We start from the raw sequence: 22,126 nt of genomic DNA, 5'->3' as shown, positions 1-22,126 counted from the left end.
TTAATGCATACATGGACATGTTCAATGAAAACATTACTAATGATTCACTGTGAAAATATTTTATATACATCAATTCAATCATAATTTACAAAATAAATTTTAAAATAGACAATAGAGGTAAATTATTAAAAATTATCAGTTCAAAGTTCTTAATCAGGGCTCACTTCCTTTATTACTTATTTGTCATTTTGTTGTATTCCCGCTCTTTTTCCGTCCCTTCGTTGCCTCCCGTTTTCTTCATCTTGATCTTTGTCATACGTACTCGTACTTTATACTCTTCTCTATGCATGGTCTTTGATTTCATTGCTATTTACTGCCACAGCATTTGTTTTCCTTGCAGTCTCTGACTGAAAATACCAAATAGTTTGATATTAGAAGCAATACAATTACTTCATGGTCCAACCTATGAATGAATATTACTTAAATTAAACATTTTAATAAAGAGAATGATGTATTATACTATAAGTGCACCTTAACTTCCTTGTTACAATCGTGTCTGTAAAAGACAGTTAAGAATTAGATAGAAACAACGTAAAAGATGTTATTCGTGACAAGCCCCTGTGATTTACCTAACCTTAACTTGCAGTGCTTGTGTGCAAAAACATGAAAAGAATGAATTAATTCCGAATCAATATATTTTAACAGTTAACCTGAATAAATAAGAATAAATATACTTAGATTGCTTCTTATCGCAGCTATAGCAAGTGTATAATCCACAAATTTAAATTTCACTTCTTCTTGCTTGCCCTGCATTTTCAGTCTATGAGCAAGTCTGTGAGCAATCGAATCTGACAAGCTCACTTCACAGTTTGGTGAAATTTGATACTCGCGCGACTCTCCAATTTTTAGCAAACGCCTAAATTTTGTTTCCATTTCATTATGAAGCTGTGCCATTTTGATTTATGTATATGTAGGCTTCATTCACATCCTGTTCCTGAGAACTTATATTCAGTCTTCTCTAAATTCTCATGGATACAACGCTCATGAAAAAATTCATTATTTCAAGGGTTTTATTTCGAATAAATAAATAAGCATGCATGTGCACAATTCAAAAAATAATTAATATAAAACACTCTTTGGTGCTGTGATCACTTAAGTTCAAAGAACTTTAAAGTATTGAAAATATCAGATCTAAACAAAAACAGTCATCCAATTAAAAGCATGGACATAGAATGTCCTCTTAATTATTTCAGAATGTGCATCTAAATTAAAACTTAATTAGAACCAACGTTGTCCCAACGTAAAGCTCAGCAACTAAGAATGACACCATCATTTAGTTGGCAGTATAATAACTGGGCCAGCGTTGGCCCAATATAAATATCCCATCTTTGAAACACCTAAACATAAGAACACTCGTGCTAACATCGGGCCAACGTCGGGCCAACATACTAACACCAACTTGATAAGGGTGTATTACAAACATCGGGCCAACGTTGGGCCAACATGCTACAACCAATTTGGTAAGACTTTTTCTTTAAGGGTGTATACCAAACATCGGGCCAACGTTGGGTCAACATACTACTACAAATTTGATAAGACACTTTCTTTAATGATGTATTACAAACAATGGGCCAACGTTGGGCTAACATACTACCACCAATCTGATAAGAAACTTTCCTTAAGGGTGTATAACAAACATCGGGCCAACGTTGGGCCAACATACTACTATCAAATTGATAAGACACATTCTTTATGGGTGTATTACAAACATCGGGCCAACGTTGGGCCAACATTCTACTACCAACTTTAAAAGACACTTTCTTTAAGGGTGTATAACAAACGTTGGGCCAACGTTGGGCCATGCAACGTTGGGCCAACATACTACTATCAACTTGATAAAACGCATTCTTTTAGGGTGTATTCCAAACAGTGGGCCAACGTTGGGCCAACATAAACATCCCTCCTTCCTTGTGAAGTAAAGTGAATGGAAGTTGCTAACGTTGGACCAACGTTGGGCCAACATAGGAATTCTGTCATGGTCAAGAAGGTTGGCATGTTGACATTGGTCCAACGTTGGCCCATGCAACGTTGTTTCCCCAACGCCAACCATACAACCTTTTGCCAATGTTGGCCCAACATAGTCTTGCTATCTGGGATATGTTCTTATCTCCATATTTTTTTCTAGAATTAGGGGAAAACAGATATTAATTATTTGAAAACATATCAACAGTGATATCATATTATGCATTCAATTTGCTGTTCTAGTACATATCAATAATCAATTCTTGGTTTCAAAGATATGTTCTTATCCATATTTTTTTCTAGAATTAGGGGAAAACAGATATTAATTATTTGAAAACATGTCAACAGTGGTATCATATTATGCATTCAATTTGCTGTTCTAGTATATCAATAATCAATTCTTTGTTTTAAACATATGTTCTTATCCATATTTTTTTCTAGAATTAGGGGAAAACAGATATTAATTGTTTGAAAACATTTCAACAGTGATATCATATTATGCATTCAATTTGCTATTCTAGTATATCAATAATCAATTCTTGGTTTTTATTCCATAATTCACATAAAAGTTGATTTTAAAATACGTAAATGTCCTTAATTGTACATGTACTTACACTTTTATGATTGACCTACAGATGACTTTGTTGACAGATTTTGGAATGTCAAAATGAGATTTTAGTTGAGACTTGAACGAGATCTGTAATATTACTTCCTGGATAAATTGGAGATAAATATAGATTTAAATACCAATACCTGTTATTCATCATCATAGATATAAACTAATGAAATGAAATTTTTGGTAAACTCTATAAAAAGACTCAAACTCAAAATATTTTTAACAAAATTTTCAGGCAAGTAGCAACGGGGGGGGGGGGGGGTGTTGACAGGGGGAGGGGAACTGCCTTCCTTTTTTCAATCATAACTTTTACTATTTAAATGTTCATTGAAAGGCTGGTAGGCCCCCTCTTTTGGCTAAAGTAAAGTAATGAAGGGTACAATGTAGTAATTGTTTGGAGAAAATTTGATACTGAAAGATGTTTGCCCCCCCCCCCCCCCAATTAGGATTTTGGAGTTTGGGCATTTTTTGTTTGTTTGTTTTATTTTGCTTCTCAAATTCTTTCAGGTAAGTAATTTTTTTCTGGCTTCCCCTCCTTTCAAAATCGATGCTGCGTCACTGCGTTTTAAATCAGTGTTTTGTTACTCACGGCTGACAATACGGTATTTATATCCTTTTTAACTCAAATACCTGGTACCCCCTTTCAATCGCTTGGCCCTTTTATAATGCACATTGCTATTTTTATTTGGAAAGTAAAATATACATCAAATATCACCATAAGTTTCAAATTATATACATGTACAATTTAAAGGAAATATGCCTACATGTATTAGACAAGTTTTGACTGATTTATCCCGAAATTATGTTTCTGAAAATAAAGGAACTCTGACAATTTTCTTTTTTTTCAATATTAAAAAAAAATTAAGTGTATCATTGATATTTTAAAATACATATTTTATTGCCTGTCCTTTAAAATTAAATTATAGATGCCGTGATTTCATATCATTTCAAACTACTTCTCTTTACACACATTGCCTTCCCTTTTCATTCATTAATTTAACTGTACATGTATGACTTGTATAACTCCATGACAAATTAATATGGTTGTATATCAGCTTGTGATGTCAATGGTTAGTTGTCAGTGCTTCAATGTTTTGATATATCATGAAAGATAGATACCAATTTAAACGATGAATAATTATATTAATTGGAATAAAATGATGAAAAAATGAAAAGCACAGAAACGATGCATCGGCAACCTAAGTGATTTAAACAAATTCAGTGTCTGACAAGAGAATAAATCAGATTTCATTAAGTATTTAATTGGATATAAATATTTTGGCTATCAATTCATGAAAACAAAATTTGATATATGCATAAAACAAATAAAATTCAATCAATAAATAATATCACATATCATGAATGACTTTTTTTTTCAAATTCTAAAGTAGTCATAATCAAGAGACATTTATCATTCAATAATAAATCTAAATCTACCACCTTGTTCTGTAACCAAAATATATTCTATGATGTTTCATTAATTAAACTATGAAGTATTTTCTGGATTTCTTAGATCTGTTGGTCACATTTTTATTTAAAAGATCAATACTTTGTAAACTCTTAATTTAAACATTTGCCTTCTTCTTGAATTATGTGAACATTAAAAGCTTCTCAAAGTCAATAAACAAAAACATATTGAATCAGATATGGTCTGTATACATTTTCAAGATAGTTTCCAAGTTTAGATACTTTAGTCATTAATATGTAACCAATTATTTTACAAGTCAGTCTTGAAATTGTTAAAAAAAAAATCACGTTACTCCAGTGCTCTATACAGAAACTTCCATATCTCTAAAAATAAACAAATAATATCCAATTATAAATCAAAACAAAACAAAAAAAAATTAAGTAGGTCAAACCGGTACTGCTCCCCTTTAAAAAAAACTAGCTCAGAAAGAAACCCCAGAATAAAAACTAAAGATTGAAACCCATAAACATTAGTGAAATAAATCACTTGGCATCTTAAGAGTTCCTGTATGCACAATATCACAGTATCTAGCAACATGTAAAACATAGTTTGAAAAGAATATAAGTATTTTCACTTAATTTAAAGTACAATAGACCTGCATTATGTCTGGAGCTCAATAAATTTATAAGTGTTTCTCATATATATTGAACAAGAAATCTGTGAGCCAATGCTCACTAGTAATACCCCCGCTCTGATGTAAATAAGCACTAACATGTTAATATACATAAGTTCAATTACAGGCAGATGCAAAGAAAAATATGAAAATGACATCAGATTCATATCAAAATTAATCCCACCATAATAGCATGCCTCAACAAAGTGTGTAAAAAAATTTCAAGCATCTGCTGTGCATAACTAATGAGAAAACTAGGACAAAGATTTGTTATGTATGAAACGGACAAACACACAGACAAACAGGAAGTTGATGTCTGATTTGAGTGAAAATGTATCCCACCACATGGCATGCCTCAGAGAAGATTGTGTTAAAATTTCAAGCATCTACGATGAGTATTTGCTGAGAAAACTGCGACGAAAACTTGTTATGTATGAAACCGACAGACACACAGACAAACAGGAAGTTGACATCGGATTTGAATGAAAATGTATCCCACCATATGGCATGCCTTAGAGAAGATTGTGTTAAAATTTCAAGCATCTACGATGAGTAGTTGCTGAGAAAAGCGCGACAAAAATTTGTTATGTATGAAAAGGACAGACGAACCCACAAACAGGAAGTTAATATCGGATTTGAGCGAAAATGTATCCCACCATATGGCATGCCTCAGAGAAGATTGTGTTTAAATTTCAAGCATCTACGATGAGTAGTTGCTGAGATAACTGCGACAAAAATTTGTTACGGACGGACACACGGACAGCTAGACAGACAGACACACAAGGGTAAAACAGTATACCCCCCTCTCCTTCGGAGCGGGGGTATAATTATTAACTCTCTTTTAGTTATCTACTTGCAAATTCAACAGTACGTACCATCTATCAAACATTCTGATCATAATTTCAACACATATAAGACTACAATAGTCCAATCCACACTTTGCAAAAGTTGTGCTCCTTTGCGGAGTCAATCAAAAGGTCTATGGGAAAAGAAACGACATTTCTCCTCTTTATGCTACCAAACATTTTGGCATGCTCTGATAAATCCATTGTGTTTTAATTTTTTTCTTTCCATGTGTGGGTAGCCCCATCTTGGGGCAGTCAGTACACAAGAGGTAGAGCTTTTTTTTTAGTCAAATGACGAAGTTACAAACCTGAAAACTACAAAGGCTACAGTGAGGACTCTATGGGTTTATCCCCTAAGATATCGACCAAGAGACATATCTTTTGAAAAGTTTGAATTGAACTATTACATGCTGCATTTTATTTTATCAATAACATTGAATGATCGGAACATTTCTCAAAACTGATGTACATTCACTGATAAAAAACAAAAAAAGGCATCTTATAAATACACAACAAATAAAGAAAAAATCAGAAATAAAGTACTTGTAATTTCAAGACTTGCCTCACGTTCTATGACTGTAAAATGAAACATTAAAACTCTACGCGATGCACGTACTACATGTAGTAGTTCATATTAGTCTGCAACAAGATAACCTTGTGGAAACATGAAGAATTTTGAAGGAAAACAAACTGGTCAAACTCATTCAATTATCTTTAAAATCAAAATTTTCTTTTCTTTGATAATTACATGTATACATATGTAAAACTATTTTGAATACTTTAATGAAAATGATTTTTTTGTAAAAAAAAAAAAAAAAAAAAACCTTCTTTTTGTGAACTTGGACATGACACTTTTCTTTAACATTTTTGGTCCTGAGTATATCCCTCTTTACACAAGAATTCCCATCCGATTTCTATATATACCCCAGTACATTCACACATTTCCACACCACACTGGATTTCCCTGTCACCAGACATAGATGGGATTAGCTCCCCTGTCTTAGTTCTACTTAGGCTTATGTGACGTCAATGGAGAGAGTCGAAATGTAACCTATGAGTAATTCACACAGTTCCACACCTGGATATCCATCCTCACATTGTATACAGATCTAGATTTGTTTGATGTCAATGGAGAGTTCCCATGTTTATACTATGAATAATTCACACAGTTCCCCCGCCCCATTGGATCCCCTCTGACACTGTACACAGTTCTATGTTTGTGTGACGTCAATGGAAGGTTTCCTCCTCGTCTTGGTAACGATTCCCCCTCCTGTTCGTCAAACTGATCTCCTCTGCATCGGATCTGAAAAATATAGGCAATGTTTACTCTAAAATTCATTGTTTTTATTATTCCTGTATAAGAATTCCAAGGGGCATAACTCTGTCAACTATGGTGTGATCATACACAAAACAGAACTTGACCTAGATATTCAACTGTCTAATCTGTATATTAAATTCCATCTCAATATGTGCAACTTCTCCAAAGAAAATGAACGGAAACTGTATAATTGGAATTTTTTCTAATTCCAAGGGGCATAACTCTGTCGATTATGGTGCAATCGTACCTAAAATATAACTTAACCTAGATATTCATCTGACTAATCTGTATACCAAATTCCATTTCAAAATATGCAACTTTTCCAAAGAAAATGAACGGAAACTGCAAATACTTGGAATTTTTCTAAGTCCAAGGGGCATAACTCTGTCAAAAATGGTGCAATCATACCCAAAACAGAACTTTCCTTAGATATTCATCTGATATACCTGTATACCAAATTTCATTTCAGTATGTGCAACGGTTGTGAAGAAAATGGACCAACAGATCAATCGACAGACAGCAGCAAAGCAATATGCCCTCTCTTCTTTGAAGGGGGGCATAATTATACAATAAACTATGTTAAAAAAAAAAACTAAAATAGCTTGTACAGTAATAATTGCTCTGAGTGCCCAGTGTACTTTCACTGAAACATAACAATTCTAATTAAAATTTGATGTTCCGAATCCGCTACCACTTCTCAAACCATTTGGGGTCATGTCAGAGCAATTAACTTTATGGTCGCACTGACGTGACCTATGAGATGTTGTTAAATGTTTGAGGATCCAAGCATCTAGTTTTAATGAGATTGTCACAATGCCAATATAAATACAATGTTTTTAAACTAATCATGTGATTCATTTCACTCATCTGGGCTGTTTTACATCTCACTAATGAATCTGAGTCTTTCCAAATCTCACTCATCTGAATTCTTACATCTCATTCATGAGTCATGTCCCTCATCTGAGTCATCTCACTCATCTGTGTAAGCTCATTGCACACCCATCTGAGTTACAGTACTGAGATGGGTAAAAGTTTAAATTTGCATTTAGGAAATAATAATTCTTACTCATAATGCACTTCTTCATCAGAATCATTCAACATGGATAATGCTGGGTTTTCTTTAAAGTTTGTTTCTGTCATAAATAAAGAAAATCATGATCAAAGCATTTCTTTTTCATAATAACCTTTAATTCAAGTTGAAAATTACATTGTAGGAGACATATTTTTTCAAAGACAATTTCATAAAAGATGAATACCCTTACCAAAATATTGACCTTCTGGCAACATCTTCTGGCTTTATTGCCGCAATATTGCAGCAACATTCTGGCAATACATTGCCGCAATATTGCGGCTATATCGTTTTTCGTATGTAAATTAGTTTTGCGGCAATATTGCCAGAAAGGGGTTGCGGCAATATTGCTGCAAATCATGACCAAAATATTGATCTTCTGGCAAAATCTTCCGACATTATTGCCGCAAAATTGCGGAAATATCGTTTTTCGTATGTTAATTAGTTTTGCGGCAATATTGCCAGAAAGGGGTTGCGGCAATATTGCTGCAAATCATGACCAAAATATTTTTCTTCTGGCAACATCTTCTGGCATTATTATATCGTTTTTCGTATGTAAGTTAGATATAAATTGGTATTTAATAGAAATAATGATCTATCAATCTAACAATTAACAAACTGTGCTGAGGAATATAACAAACAATAGCAAGCCACAGGGTCAATAAGAAATAGCTACTTCTGCTATTCTTAGAACAGATAGAAATTATGTTGATCATCAGAATGAAAATCAAGATATGTTTGTGAAACACTATGCGCCTGGTGGCAATAAAGTTTGAAAAAGCTATTTATAGCATATGGGTCACAGTCAAGGTCACAAGGTCATTGATCTTGGTGTCATTTGAAAGAACTTAATTAGTGGAGTATGCATACTAAATATGAAGTCTCTATCTCTTATAGTTCAAAATTTATGACAAAGGATCAAAATGGCTATTTTTAGCATATGGGTCACAGTAAAGGTCAAATTGTCATTGACCTTGGTGTTACTTGAAAGAGTATAATTAGTGAAGGGTGCATACCAAATATGAATTCTCCATCTTTTATGACTCAAAAGTTACGTTGAAGTTTCAAAAAATCTCTTTTAAGTATATGGTCACAGTCAAGGTCCCAAGGTCATTGACCTTGGTGTTATTTGAAAGAGCTTAATTAATGAAGGGTGCATACTTAATACAAGTTCTCTAACTTTTATGGCTCAAGATTTATGTCCAAGGTTCAAAAAATCTATTTTAAGGATATGGGTCACAGCCAAGGTCTCAAGGTCATTGACCTTCAGGTGTCTTGAAAAAGCTTTATTTGTGAATTATGCATACTAAATATAAAGTCTCTATCTTTCATTAATTTTAAGTTATGATGAATATTCGAAAAAGCTATTTTTAGCATATAGGTCACAGTCAAGGTCACAAGGTCATTGACCTTGATGTCATTTGAAAGAACTTAATTAGTGGAGTAGACATACCAAATATGAAATCTTTATCTCTCATTGGTTCAAAAGTAATGGTGAAGGTTAAAGTTTACAAACAAACAGACAGGACAAAATCGATATGTACCCCCGATCTATCGAGACGGGCGCATAAAAAATGTTTATAGAAACAATATTAATATGCCACTGTGAAAATTTCCAGTAACTCTGCATTAATTTTCAAATATTTACATGCTTTAATTCATCTTTTCCTGCTACTCTAGGATATATAGACAAACAAGTCTAGTATGCATGCATCACAAGCACTAATATTGAAACACATATAATTTTTCCAATTTTATCTGCATTGAATCATTCATCTCAAAAAGAATATTGGTTTTGACTCACCAAGTCTGATGATATAGAGACAGAGTACACATTCCTATAATTCTGCTTAAATTCTTTTTTCTAGTCATTCCACACTATGCAGTCTTACCACTCATCTTGACTAATCCCACTGTACACAATTAACAACTCTAATTAACTTAATACAAGTCAGTAATGAAGCAAAACATGCTTGCCTTTGAATTCCCTCCACTTTATTTAAAAAGAGGAAGTAAATGACTGAGCATGCTCAACAAATGGCTCATGGGTAATTCTAGATGTTGCCAGAAAGTTTTTTTCTGGCAGTTTTGCCAGAATGTCACCGGAAGTTGTTGCAGCTAGCGGTGATATTTCATTTTTTCTGGCAGTATTGCCAGAATGTCACCAGAAGTTGTTGCCGCTAGCGGTGATATTTCACTAACCCCAAAAGCTTGTTTCTGGTGACAAAAATGTGTTGCTGCAATGTTGCCGCAATATAGCGGCAATATTGCTGCAATAATTTTACTTTGGTAAGGGTAAATAAAATACATTTAAAATCGTGAATATTACATCATAATAACATTACACTCCCAATAATACCCCTAACTTCTCATGATAAACAAGCTTTCCTATTGGATCATAAGCAAAAATTTGTCATCATTTAAATCAATATTCAATTATATATCAACAGTATTGAGCAAGACTGTGTAAAAAAGTTACTGCATGGTGGAATTGTTTTTGTCATTTTATTTTAAATCCTATTCCCCTTAATTTTTCAGAAGGTCAATAACTTCAAAATCAGACAAATAAAGGACACAGCATATCTCTATAACACAACTGTGTCTGGGGGAATTAAAGACTAGAAGAAAATTGAAAGAAGAAAAATAACATGGAATGAAAAAATAACCTGTATACAGTGAATGCCTAGTTACTCACCATATATTGTGCATTTTTAGAGGGAGAGTACACAAATGCCATTGTATACATGTAGAAATTCAGAAGTCCATAGAAGGAGACAAACTCTATAGAATTCTCGTAGTTTGTAGAAATCTCCGCCACAAAGTTATCTTGTAGAGCGGCAGCACCAAACTTCATGGCAGTGATTGCAATACTGATGGACAGGACAATTAGCATGAGGAAGGTCATGAACTTTAACCTCAGATCTGGTAAAATTAGAGTACAAGGTCAAACATGTACACATACAATGAAAAGTACAGAGCACTCACAACTACATATTTGTATAATTTGAGATTTACCAGTTTATAAATCCATCAATGACAATTAATTTGGAGATCTTGAGAAACATTCTTCATAAAAACAAATTAGAAGTAATATTCATGAATAAAAGAAGGTCTTTGTTTGAAACAGTCATAATCTTTAACAGAAATATTGACAAAAAAACAATCTTCTACAGAACTTAATTTATGTATTAAATTAATATATGTTGACAGTTAAGCATCAGTCATCAATGTTTGCATGTCTGCTTTATTTATAATTTGGATTTATAGTTTTACATCTGTTTTAAAGGAGGAATTACCTCTGTTTTTAAAGGTAATGACGAGTAGATATGCATGACTTGCATGTAAAAAAAAAAATCTGAGAAGTGAGCACATTTCAGACCTTGAGCCCCCTTTGCATGTAAAAGACCTTCCAGTATAGTGAAATAGTTCATTTACCATGATTGTTTGTGAGTGGCTATACTGAAATGCTTTACAAAAGAAGTTTTCATTGTGTTTTACAGGTATCATTTAATGAATTGCATGATATATTGAATCAATCTTTATTTTAAATGATTCATCTGACATTTTGCAGATTTTTTGACTAAAAGTACTTAAAATGATAAAAGAAGGTTTGAAAGTAGTTAATAGAGTTTGCTGTGTTTATATTTCAGGCTTTAAAAAAAATTGAAAACCATGTAGAATGTGAAAGTCTTCATTTCAGTTTCATTTTGGAAATTTGACGTTTTCAAATTATTTTGTTTTTAAAAAAGTCACAAAAAGTTTTTTTTTTTGTTTTATTTGGTTTGGTTTTTGTTTTGTTTTGTTTTTTTATATAAAATTTTAATAGATATGAATTTTATTGTAAATTTTCAGAGCTGGAATCCACAGTCAACAAGCACCTGTTCCACTTCAGCTACTATAACTTCCTGTGGAAGGACGATCTCCATGGTAACTTTAAGGAGTTCATCATGGGGGAACCTGGCATGTTTAACATCAAGAAGGAGGTGGAGCGATTCCTGTACATCGAGAAGAAAGTCCTGAGTATCCCCAAAGTTCTCCCCGTGGGCTGTATTTGTCTGGGCACCGACCCCATCAAATATGCTCTCCATGGGTTCGCCATGGCCTGGAAGATCCAGTTTGCTTCAGTTTTACATGAGGAAGCTAAGGTATTGACTGGCATTTTGCAAATTATTAATTTCAAGCAACCTCAAATCTAGCAACCTAGGTCTAATAATTGTTGGATCTTCTCTTGAAGTCAGAAACCAACACGATGATGTTTTTTTTAATGCAATTTACAATATCATATATAGATTGTATAATGTCTGGTTACAAATAATGTGAGATGAAAAAAAAGATTAATGCATATACATGTACCAGAGGCCTGTTTGACAGAGCAAGTGCTCGCAAACATTACTGTTGAAGGTATAAGGAATTTTGGAGTGCCCTTGCAAATGATTGCTCTGTTGAACAGGCCTCTGGTAAACATGCTAAATTATTATTATTGGAATATTGAAGATGACCCATTTGTAACTTATTTGTGTGTTTTTAAACAACAGAAAAAGCTGGATTCGGCAGTGTTGTACAGACTGAATGTCCGTAACAGACTGGAACTTCATGTCCAGTCTCTGGACCAGCTGAACAGTGCTCTACAGTTACTGGAGGAGCTCCGGGACATGGAAAACAAAGTAGACAGCATCTATCTCCCCATAGAAACCATGTATGAGAAGCTCAGGTGAGATTTATATTGCATTCAGAAGAAAATCCCAAAATATCAGCAGGTTTGTTCCAAGGAGAGTTGTTTCCCCTGTTACTCCAGAAAATTGTGCAAAGGTCTCTACAGAAGTTAGCAATCACATAATATATGGCTTTTATTTAACTGGACAACCACTTCAACCTTTAGTTTGCCACCAAAATTTTTTTGCACAATCATAAGAAATGATATTTGTTGATTTGAAATGTACAAGTGCATAAGTTGAAAATTAGTAGTTTTCCTAAATTTGATTTTTTTTAAATAATTCAATAATACATATTTTGTATAATGTATATATTGAGAATTAAATGTATATTTTACAGGGAGTTTGAACTTCGGTTGCCAAGAAATGAAGTAGAAGAGGTGGACCAACTCCGCGACAAGTGGGTGGAGCTAATGGAACTTGCCGAACAAGTACGAGAAAATCTCCTGAAGGAACGCAGGGGAGCTTTTGAACAGGAACTGGACAAAAATGTGAAAGCTTTCGTGGTAGAGGTTATGGAATTCAGGAATGCCTTTGACTCTCAGGGACCTAACGCTCCCAACACTCCCCCAGCTAAAGCAGTGGCTAGCCTGCAAGAGTTCCAACAGAAATACAAACTGTACGACTCAAAACGAAACACACTTGTGTCTGTGTCGAAGCTGTTTGGTATTGTGTGCAAACCTTTCCCTGAACTGGATAAAACCGGTGAAGAACTGGATCTGCTGAGTCAGTTGTATGGACTGTTCCAAAAGTTCATCCGATTTGATACCAGATTTAGAGACACCCTGTGGGCAGATGTAGATTTGGATGCTGCTTTCATTGAGGTATGGTGATGAAAAACAACCACGGTTTTGTGTCTGTGCCAAAAGAAATCTAGTACAAAGAACCCTTTCTGATAAAAGATTAGTCCTAAATAAAGAAGATACCTTCGAGCTTTTTCATTTATTACAAATATTGGGACTTGAGTAAAACTTTTGTTTTCTTTCTGCAGGTGGAGGGATATTGGGATGAATGCCTGGCTCTGCCCAGTAAGCTGAAGGACTGGGATGCTTATCATGATCTCAAAACCTCACTACAGAATTACCTAGAAGTGTTCCCGCTGCTCCGAAAACTCAACTCCAAGGTAATCAGCCAGATAAATACAGAGATAGTGACCAAAATACACCAACCATTGCACATCTCTCATCCCTTATTCCAGATCTCAGTTTTCTTATTTGACCAGCTTTTCCTTCGCAATTCTGAATTCAAACATGCTTTTGAGATCTAGATATATTCCATATCAAATTATAATATATCTGCATGAATTTTTTTCTCTCTTAATTTTATAGTAACATGGCTATAATGGCATCTGCATATATTATATCTTTAACAGTAATGTGTAGAGAAAATCCTGACACCTCAACTTTAGTTAGTACTGTAACAATTAATAGTACTGTAGTACTTTAAATAACAGATACAACAGGTCCATTTTTTAAATTTATAAATTGTAGTCCTCCATGATTAAGGATTTTACTGATTTATTTAAATATTTTTACCTGCATCTTTTTTTCTGTATTTTGTTTATCCATTTACCCACCATTTACTCCCGTTCTCAATAATATTTTTTCACATTAACCCTTCTTTACTGCATGGCTCACATCCAGGGAAGTATTAAATACCATATACCAGTAAGTAAAGCATATGTCTGTCTGTAATTAACAGGAATCAAACTCACAATTTTAATTGCCCAATTTTCCTGCTATTGATTAGTAAAGAGTTCAATTTTTAAGGGGGGGGGGGTCAAAATTAAAAAATGTCCATGTTGGATTTATGTCTTGAAGATAATTTTAAAGTTTAATTGCTTTAATAATTTATTTTGGCAGGAAAGTTGGGCATGGAGTCTTTCAAGTCTTTTTCAGAGACATTATTAGCTAATTTTATTAGAGATTTAACCTTATTAGAAGTAAAATGGAAGTTGGAACATCTAAATCATTTTAATAAGCATGTGCATGTGTCAATATGTAGCTGGTATGCCTTGTCTATGGTATTAAATAATCAGTAACAAATTGTGATTGTCAATGCTACATGCCTACAAGTGGTGTGAGATTGCATGGGTATAATTCTTAAAAAAAGATTTTCTGGTAATTGAATATTAATAAACTTCTAAGTAACAGTAGCATGTTTTTGGTAAAATAGTTTAGTTTTAGTCCCCTTCAACTGCATTATAAAATTCCCCTATTTATTCTTACCCAAAAACTTGTATCATATTTTTATACCCCCGCAAACGAAGTTTAGGGGGGTATATTGGAATCACCATGTCCGTCTGTCCGTCTGTCTGTAGACAAGATTTTGTTGAGAATTTCTCAGAAACTATTGGATGGATTTGTCTGAAAATTTGTACACTTATTATTCACCATGTGAAGGTGTGCACCTGGTATTTTCATCATGATTGGATTATTTTTCAGCATTTTACAGGCATTTTTTCTTTTTTATTTTGTTGTTTTGTTTGGCTCATAACTAGAATACTATTAGACTTACAATCATCAAACTTGGCCAATTTATGCATCTTGGGTAGAAGGTGTGTCATGACCTATTTCAAGGTCACTGTGACCTTTAATTAAAGTGAAATTAAAAAAAATAACTGACTTTTCTATTGAATTAAACAATCCCAAAAAATGTAAGAATGTTGCAGTATCCCTATTTAAAACATGTTTAATTTAGAAAATATTTTTTTTATTATATACTTTACAGCAATCCATAACAAATGTTATTTTATATAAGAGAAAATCTACCTCTCCCAAGGGTATAATTATGAAGCACTGGTCAAGGAGAATTTTGATAACAGAAAATTGCATGTCAAATTAGAGAGAAATTAATTAGTTTAGTGTAAAGGAGCTTACTTGAAGAACATTTCTAATCAAGAACTTGTTATCTGTCTCTTGGGAACTGGGCTGGGAATCAGCCTATAGAGACTAGCCTAACTAATTTAATGAATTTAGAAAAAGCAACTTCAATCTAATTTGTTATTGTATAATAAACTAATTTGAAATTGTATAAAAAACTTAATTGATATTGTATTAATAATATAATTAAAACTAATGATATTGTGTGTGTATGTGGGGGTTGGGGTGGGGGATTGGAATCAGTATGCCATTTCCACATTAATTTCAGATTGAAACTTTTAGTATGATATAAAATCCAATTAAATCAATTATTTAAAAAAAATAAATTTTGGTAGATAGTCCCTACAAATCTTAAGAATCATGCAGGAACCTTATTCAAAATGATGCATCAAGATTACACAATTTTTTTTTCAGTATAAATCTTTGTAACAAATTTATACAAAATCTTTGTTTTCAGATTTAATTTCAGAATGATACATGCAATAATGCATTTTGTTTGCACTACAAAGGAGAATGTTAAGATCCATTCATCCCTTGATAGCAATTAGTGGGCATGCATCCAGTCAAAGTTTAATTAATGAGTTCTATGTAGGGAAGCTGAAGCTGTCTCAATCATATCTCTGATCAAGGAGCTATTATCTGTGTCCTTTGGGGATTAGACAGAAGAACTGCTGGTCAGTTTAAATAGAATTTGTCATTTGATGGCCAGTCTCCTATTTCTAAAATCAATTTGGTATAGATCAAGTTTTTAAGACATATTAATTAAATTGATTTTTTTTTTTTTAAAATGTCAAGTGACCAATTTCAGGTCATCATGTCCCAGTCATGAAAGACATGTGCATATGTGTATGTTTGTGGAGGAGGGGCATTTGTCAAGCTATAATGCAACCAGCTGATGATTATTTGTTATAATTAAAGCTTGCACCACAGGAGATGTTTAAACAATATTATTATAAGGAATGGAAAAATTACGCAAATCCCTTTAAAGGTTGACATGATTTTCTTGCACTCTAAACTGTTTGTAATAATTGAATGAACAATATTTAATGGGAGTATCATGCTGAGGCTGACTGCACTTTATTATTTTTTTAAATGAATTTGATATAAATTTATATAGATTAATTTGATTCTAGTGAACACCTCTTAATAGATCCATAAATATTTGTGAACTTGCACCTCTCTGAAAAACCCAGCGGGGGTATTTGTCCCTATTGGACAGTTCTAGTTTAATTACACATACCTGTTATTTAATGTTCCCAGAAATTATTGAGAAATTTTTGTCAATAAATTGCTAATTTCATCAAAGGGCATATACTCTCTTATTCTTATAAGTTTTCATGACTTATCTCCCTTTGTGTACTTCCTGTCGTCTGCTGTCTTTAAAAAAAACAGAAAACATGTTTGGGACCTCTATATATAATGTGTATAAGGAAGGGAGGATATTTCTCAAACACTCAGTATTTCCATATCGTCGCTGTAATATCAAATTGTCGTAAGTCAAAAATCCCAACTTTTCAGGAGAGACAAAAAACATCTTTTTTCAAAATGTCGTATGTCTAGTGTTTTTCTTTCTGTCCTGGATGTTTTTTCTGTACAAATTGTCGTATCTCCAGAAAAGCATTGAAACAAACCCTTGCAATGTATTGTAAGCGTACGAACTGATATTAGAACGCTCTAAAATGTATTATATGAATTAACATACTCATAAATTGATTGCAGTTACAAACTGCGAAAACAATTCAGTTTGTCATGAAGTAACCTAACATCTAACTTTTCATCAATCTTTCTATTGATTTCTCCGTTAATTAAATAAATATACTTTGTTTTTTATGTTGAACATATTTTTTAGTAAGAATTATAAAAGATTTAACTAAAATTATAATTTTTACCTTGATATCAGACGGCCAGTGACATCCTTGTCAGTGCCCAGAGACATACGACCTTTTGTCAGAAAAAAATGCATCCAATGGACATACGCGCTTTTATCACACGTCTGTATCTCACTTTCTAATTGGCCTAGAGACATGACATTTTGAAAGAACTTGTATTTGATATTGCAGATTCCAAAATAGCAATAAAAATTTCGTGCCAAAAAACTTACGACATTTTGATATTACAACGACGATATATTCTTTACATCATGCGGAACAAAATTTTGAAAAAAGAAAGAAAGAAGAAAAAGATAATCATTGATTTAAAGCAAAAAAAAAAAAAAAAAAGAAAAGAAAAGAAAAAAAGGAAAGGAGATGGTAGTCCCAGGGAAGGAAAGTAATGCAGATCAAAGGAAGGCTGGGTATCTGCTCAGAGAGAACAAAAAAGGAATGTAGAGACTGGAATGGAAACTATTTTTTTCGCAACTAGACCTAAGAATCTTTGATGCAAGCAGAAAACACTGCATCCTTCAAATATGAGAGTTTTCAGCCATTTATATGTAAAATACATTTATTTTGACTTTTAAATGAATTTTAAAATATAATGAATATTCTCAATAATTTCTGGGAACACTGATTTTCTCTATATTATTTAATAGATAAAGTAGCTGCTAGATAAATTTAGGAATATGAAAAGCTGTAATATTAACTTATGTACTTCTCATGATTGGCATAGTTTGTACAGTACATCTTTTCTTATTTAGGAAATCCGTAACCGCCATTGGCTGGATGTGATGAACGTGACAGGAGTCAAGTTCCAGTTGGAGGCCAACGTGTTTAAACTGTCCCATTTACTGGACATAGGACTTATCAAGTAAGTCTGAGCGATCTCTTGGAAGTAAAATGGGTACATTTGGTTAAATGAATAAGTTAAGTGCTATGTACTACAATGTTTAATAGAGCACCATAAGCCTGAGCATTCAGGGTTTCTGTATTTTTTCTACAACATGCCTCATATTCATTAATTTTCTTATGGAATCAAGGTTAACGTAAGCAAAGAAATAGATAATCATTTCAAAATCTATAGACTGAAACAAAGAAGCAAAGAAATTTGAAATTTTCAAAATCTACAGAAACCAAATTCCTTTATAGACACAAGGCTGACATAGAAGAAATCTGCCTGAGTGCTAGTCGAGAGCTGGAGCTGGAAATCAAACAGCGCGTCACAGAAGACGAGTGGAATGAGCAGATGTTGACCTTTGAGCACTACAAGAACCGAGGCCCCATGTTCCTAGATAAGGTCTCCACTGAGCGATTACTGGAACAGCTGGAAGATGCCCAGGCTCTTCTGGCCAGCATGCTGACCTCTAAGTACATCGCCCCCCTCAGGGACGACACGGCACTGTGGGCCAAGAAGCTGAAGGACGTTACCGAGGTGTTGGAGCTGTGGCTACAGGTTCAGGACCTGTGGCAGTACCTGGAGGCTGTGTTCAGTAACTCTGTGACCGCCAAGGAACTACAGCTGGAGGCCAAGAGGTTCGCTAGGACGGACAAAAGCTGGACTAAGATGATGAAGACTACCTACTTTGAGATGAGAGGTGTTCTACAGGTAAAGAACTGAAATATAAAGATATGTTTTAATGAATGAAGTTAGTTGTTTTCTTAAACTTGAAAAATGATTTTTTTAGTTTCATATTGATTAATAGCCATTCTCTGTAAACACTTAAACTTCGTTGCCACGCATGGTCACTGATTTTGATGAAACTTCACCCATGCTTAGTACTTGACACCAGAAACAAATATCAAACAAAATTTCATTGCTATGTGTCTCGGTTGCTATGGCAACAGCCGGAAAAGTTTGAAAAATCGAGATTTTCAGCCACTTTAAATCTTCACTGTGGCTTAACAAAAACTAGAAAAAGCAAACAAACCATTCTCACAAAAACATGACACCTTGATGTCACTTATACTGTAAAGAAACTGTTAAGAATATATCTCTAAGTAAGTGGTAACCAAGTACATTTGGAATATATTTAAAATGCTGAAATGTGCTGAAAACCACTCCGTATTCACTTATGGTAGGTGTTACATGCTCAAACTCAATCAACGACTTAAGAAAAACAATGAAAATGTTAGACCTTAAGTATATAAGTATAAGCAATATTATTCTATAAATAACTTTTATGGTTGCCATGGTAACACAGTGTAACCATGCAAAACCAGTAACTAAGATTGGATTAATGCTACTGTCTTGAGGAAAAACATGAAAATTCAAGACTGGCAAATATGCATCCTTAGGACCTTGCAACACCAAAATCATAAGAAAATTGGGTATAATTGCTGCTTTGCAGTGTTACCATGGAAACAAAGTACCACTGCTTAAAAGTGAATTATTTTTCGCTGCATTAAGAATTAAATTGCCATTTAATCAAGAAACAAATTAAAGGACTCAGCTTGAATAGTACTTATCTGTTAAAACTGAAGTTGAATATCATATATTGATAAAATTTGATGAATAAAACAACAGTGTTGCTATGGTTACCAAGAAGGGAAAATGTTCGATTTTTTGAACTTTATATCAATATTAAACCCTGTGTGCCAACTTCATGCATCCACTTAGAGATTGGATGATAGTCAAAATCAAAAGTCAGGTTAGCTGTTAATAAATATCAATCATAAAAGTTTTGGGAATCTACATATAAGGGTACATATCCAAGGAAAGAAAATATTTTTCAGGTTTTTAAGCGTATATTTTCTGCTTATTTCCATAGCAACACTCTATTTAAAGAATCTAATCTGAATTTTTTCAAATGTGAAAACTTGGAGCACACCAACATCTTATAAAATTGATCATTAGTTATGAGGAAATGTGCTTTTTTAAAAAGAATGGCTCTTAATTAACTACCATTAGTGAATACGGATCAGATTTAAACATACAGAGTGTTACTTTGAATGCTCTCTGTGGTATAAAAACCTTGGCAACCATTGCCAACCAAAATGAAATATCATATTTTGTTCTTGGTATATGTTTCAAGGCTCTTTTTTCTATTATTTGGTCACATTTCATCCTATAATTACTTTTTATTTTTATGTGTATGACTTTATAAAATTCAGTGAATATTTTTTTTTTACTTTTGAATACTTTGTTACCATAGTAACGTATATAATAGTTGATTTACCAAACATGTTTATCATGCATTTGAGACATCTGACCTTCAACTTTTGGAAACAGTCATTGCCAATTCTTTGCTTTGCTGCAAATGTTAACTATGGGGCTCTAAACATGTTAAAAAATGCCATTTTTCGAACTTTAAGACACATTGCCATGGTAACTATATAACATAGCAACCAATTTTTGCCTGATTTCAGTTAAGGGTATCAATGACTTTAATCATAGAGAGTTTGGAGAAATTCTGAGACTAGAGTGCCGCAGCTCCTATATAAAATTTCAAATCATTACAGAGAATGGCTCTTAAAATGAACATAAAATAGAGACATTTCACTATGCTGCTATAAACACTAAATTAAAATTGAGTAAACTTTGAGTCAAGCTTTGAAATTTTATAATGATATTTTTGTGCAGGAGACAATTTGACATGCAGGCTAATGGTAGTAGTGCCTTCTAATTTAATTACTGCATACCTATAATCTAGATATTAAAACCTGTTTTCTGATCTCTGGTGATGCTATTACAGTGCTGTACCGGTGATGAGGTGCCCAAGGTGAACCTCCTCCGTAACATGCAGCAGGAGCTGGAGATCTGCTTCAAGTCTCTGATGGAGTACCTCGACAACAAGAGGCGGGCCTTCCCCAGGTTCTACTTCGTGTCAGACCCGGTTCTACTGGCCATGCTTAGCCGACCTAATGACCTGGAGTCTGTTAGACCCCACCTCAAGTAAGTTCAAGGTCATTGGTACAATAAAAAGTTACATACATAGGTATTTCAGTGATGATTTGAAGTTCATGATTATAAAATTAAAAAGCTCTATATATGTTTATGAATTCATCTGTCTTTGCATTGAAGTAGTATGCATTTTTGTAAAACCTTATGCATGCAAGCATGCAATATCAGAAAGTATTACCAAACAAGGATAAAATTGGGCAATAATCAAAATGATTTACATCCCTGAGTCATATAATGATTCTCTGTTTTGTTTTAGGTCCATTTTCAGTGCAATCTATGATGTGAAGTTAGAGGAAGCTGACACTGGTGTCGATGAACCGACGGATGAAATCGGATTTGCTCAATCCAGAACTGGGACTCAATCCAGGGGGAACCGCTCGACCAGCGTCCTATCCCCAGGGCTGAGGAGCAACACTCCCCCCAAAATTGACAAACGATTGACTGAGATCTATGTAAGTATTTCCTTCATTAAATAGTGTTCAAAGATGGGTTTATAAAGAAAATCCAAGAGATATATGCACAAAGGCTTTCACTTATAAATACTTCTATCAATAATTTAGTAGACTTGAAACATTATACCAAGTGCATTTAAGTCATATTGATTGAAAACGATGCTTTCTTGATTTACCTTCATTTTTGTTTGAAATCATTTTATATTTAATTTTCTATATCAAATCAATATAGATTCCAGTAAGTACATTGTAGCATTTGAAGTTTTGAACCTAGCAGCAAGTAGTTTGTTCTTTTTCAGGGTAATGCAAATATTGATTTGAAAGTTTCTTGTATAGATTAATCTAAACAAAAATTCAATGTTCATGAGTTCAGGAGAAATATTAAAATATAGTTTTGACTCTTGAAATACTATT

General features: G+C 33.4%; 2 protein-coding genes across 2 annotated transcripts; one reads left to right on the top strand and one right to left on the bottom strand.

Moving 5' to 3' along the window:
- Positions 1 to 6,298: 6,298 nt before the first annotated feature.
- On the bottom strand, positions 6,299 to 10,808 carry LOC134233736 (transmembrane protein 181-like). Its single transcript, XM_062715731.1, has 3 exons — positions 10,590 to 10,808; positions 7,889 to 7,956; positions 6,299 to 6,807 (listed from the first exon to the last, which is right to left on the bottom strand). The coding sequence occupies exons 1-3, from the start codon at positions 10,794 to 10,796 to the stop codon at positions 6,732 to 6,734; spliced, it is 351 nt and encodes a 116-aa protein (XP_062571715.1). The 5' UTR covers positions 10,797 to 10,808; the 3' UTR covers positions 6,299 to 6,731.
- A 678-nt stretch (positions 10,809 to 11,486) lies between these two features.
- Positions 11,487 to 21,736, top strand: LOC134233740 (uncharacterized). The gene is made up of 9 exons (XM_062715736.1): positions 11,487 to 11,499; positions 11,744 to 12,036; positions 12,427 to 12,602; positions 12,944 to 13,427; positions 13,595 to 13,726; positions 18,121 to 18,230; positions 18,509 to 18,965; positions 21,052 to 21,251; positions 21,517 to 21,736. Exons 1-9 carry the CDS (start codon positions 11,487 to 11,489, stop codon positions 21,734 to 21,736), a joined length of 2,085 nt encoding a protein of 694 aa, XP_062571720.1.
- The last annotated feature ends 390 nt before the right edge of the window (positions 21,737 to 22,126 follow it).

Source organism: Saccostrea cucullata, unplaced genomic scaffold (assembly GCF_032062105.1).
Source record: "Saccostrea cucullata isolate Sc308-1 unplaced genomic scaffold, CSIRO_AGI_Scuc_v1 ctg3912, whole genome shotgun sequence".
Taxonomy (NCBI): domain Eukaryota; kingdom Metazoa; phylum Mollusca; class Bivalvia; order Ostreida; family Ostreidae; genus Saccostrea; species Saccostrea cuccullata.
This window is presented reverse-complemented; position numbering and strand designations above follow the sequence as displayed.

What these genes read in the sequence shown, in the direction of transcription:
- LOC134233736 (XM_062715731.1), bottom strand. Translation starts at nt 10,796, where the DNA reads ATGACCTTCCTCATGCTAATTGTCCTGTCCATCAGTATTGCAATCACT. An exon ending in CCTCTAAAAATGCACAATAT is followed by an intron (nt 7,957 to 10,589) that starts ATGGTGAGTAAC and finishes TTATTTATGACA; the next exon opens with GAAACAAACTTTAAAGAAAA. An exon ending in GATGAAGAAGTGCATTATGA is followed by an intron (nt 6,808 to 7,888) that starts GTAAGAATTATT and finishes TATATTTTTCAG; the next exon opens with ATCCGATGCAGAGGAGATCA.
- LOC134233740 (XM_062715736.1), top strand. An exon ending in ACCATGTATGAGAAGCTCAG is followed by an intron (nt 12,603 to 12,943) that starts GTGAGATTTATA and finishes TATATTTTACAG; the next exon opens with GGAGTTTGAACTTCGGTTGC. An exon ending in TGGATGCTGCTTTCATTGAG is followed by an intron (nt 13,428 to 13,594) that starts GTATGGTGATGA and finishes TTCTTTCTGCAG; the next exon opens with GTGGAGGGATATTGGGATGA.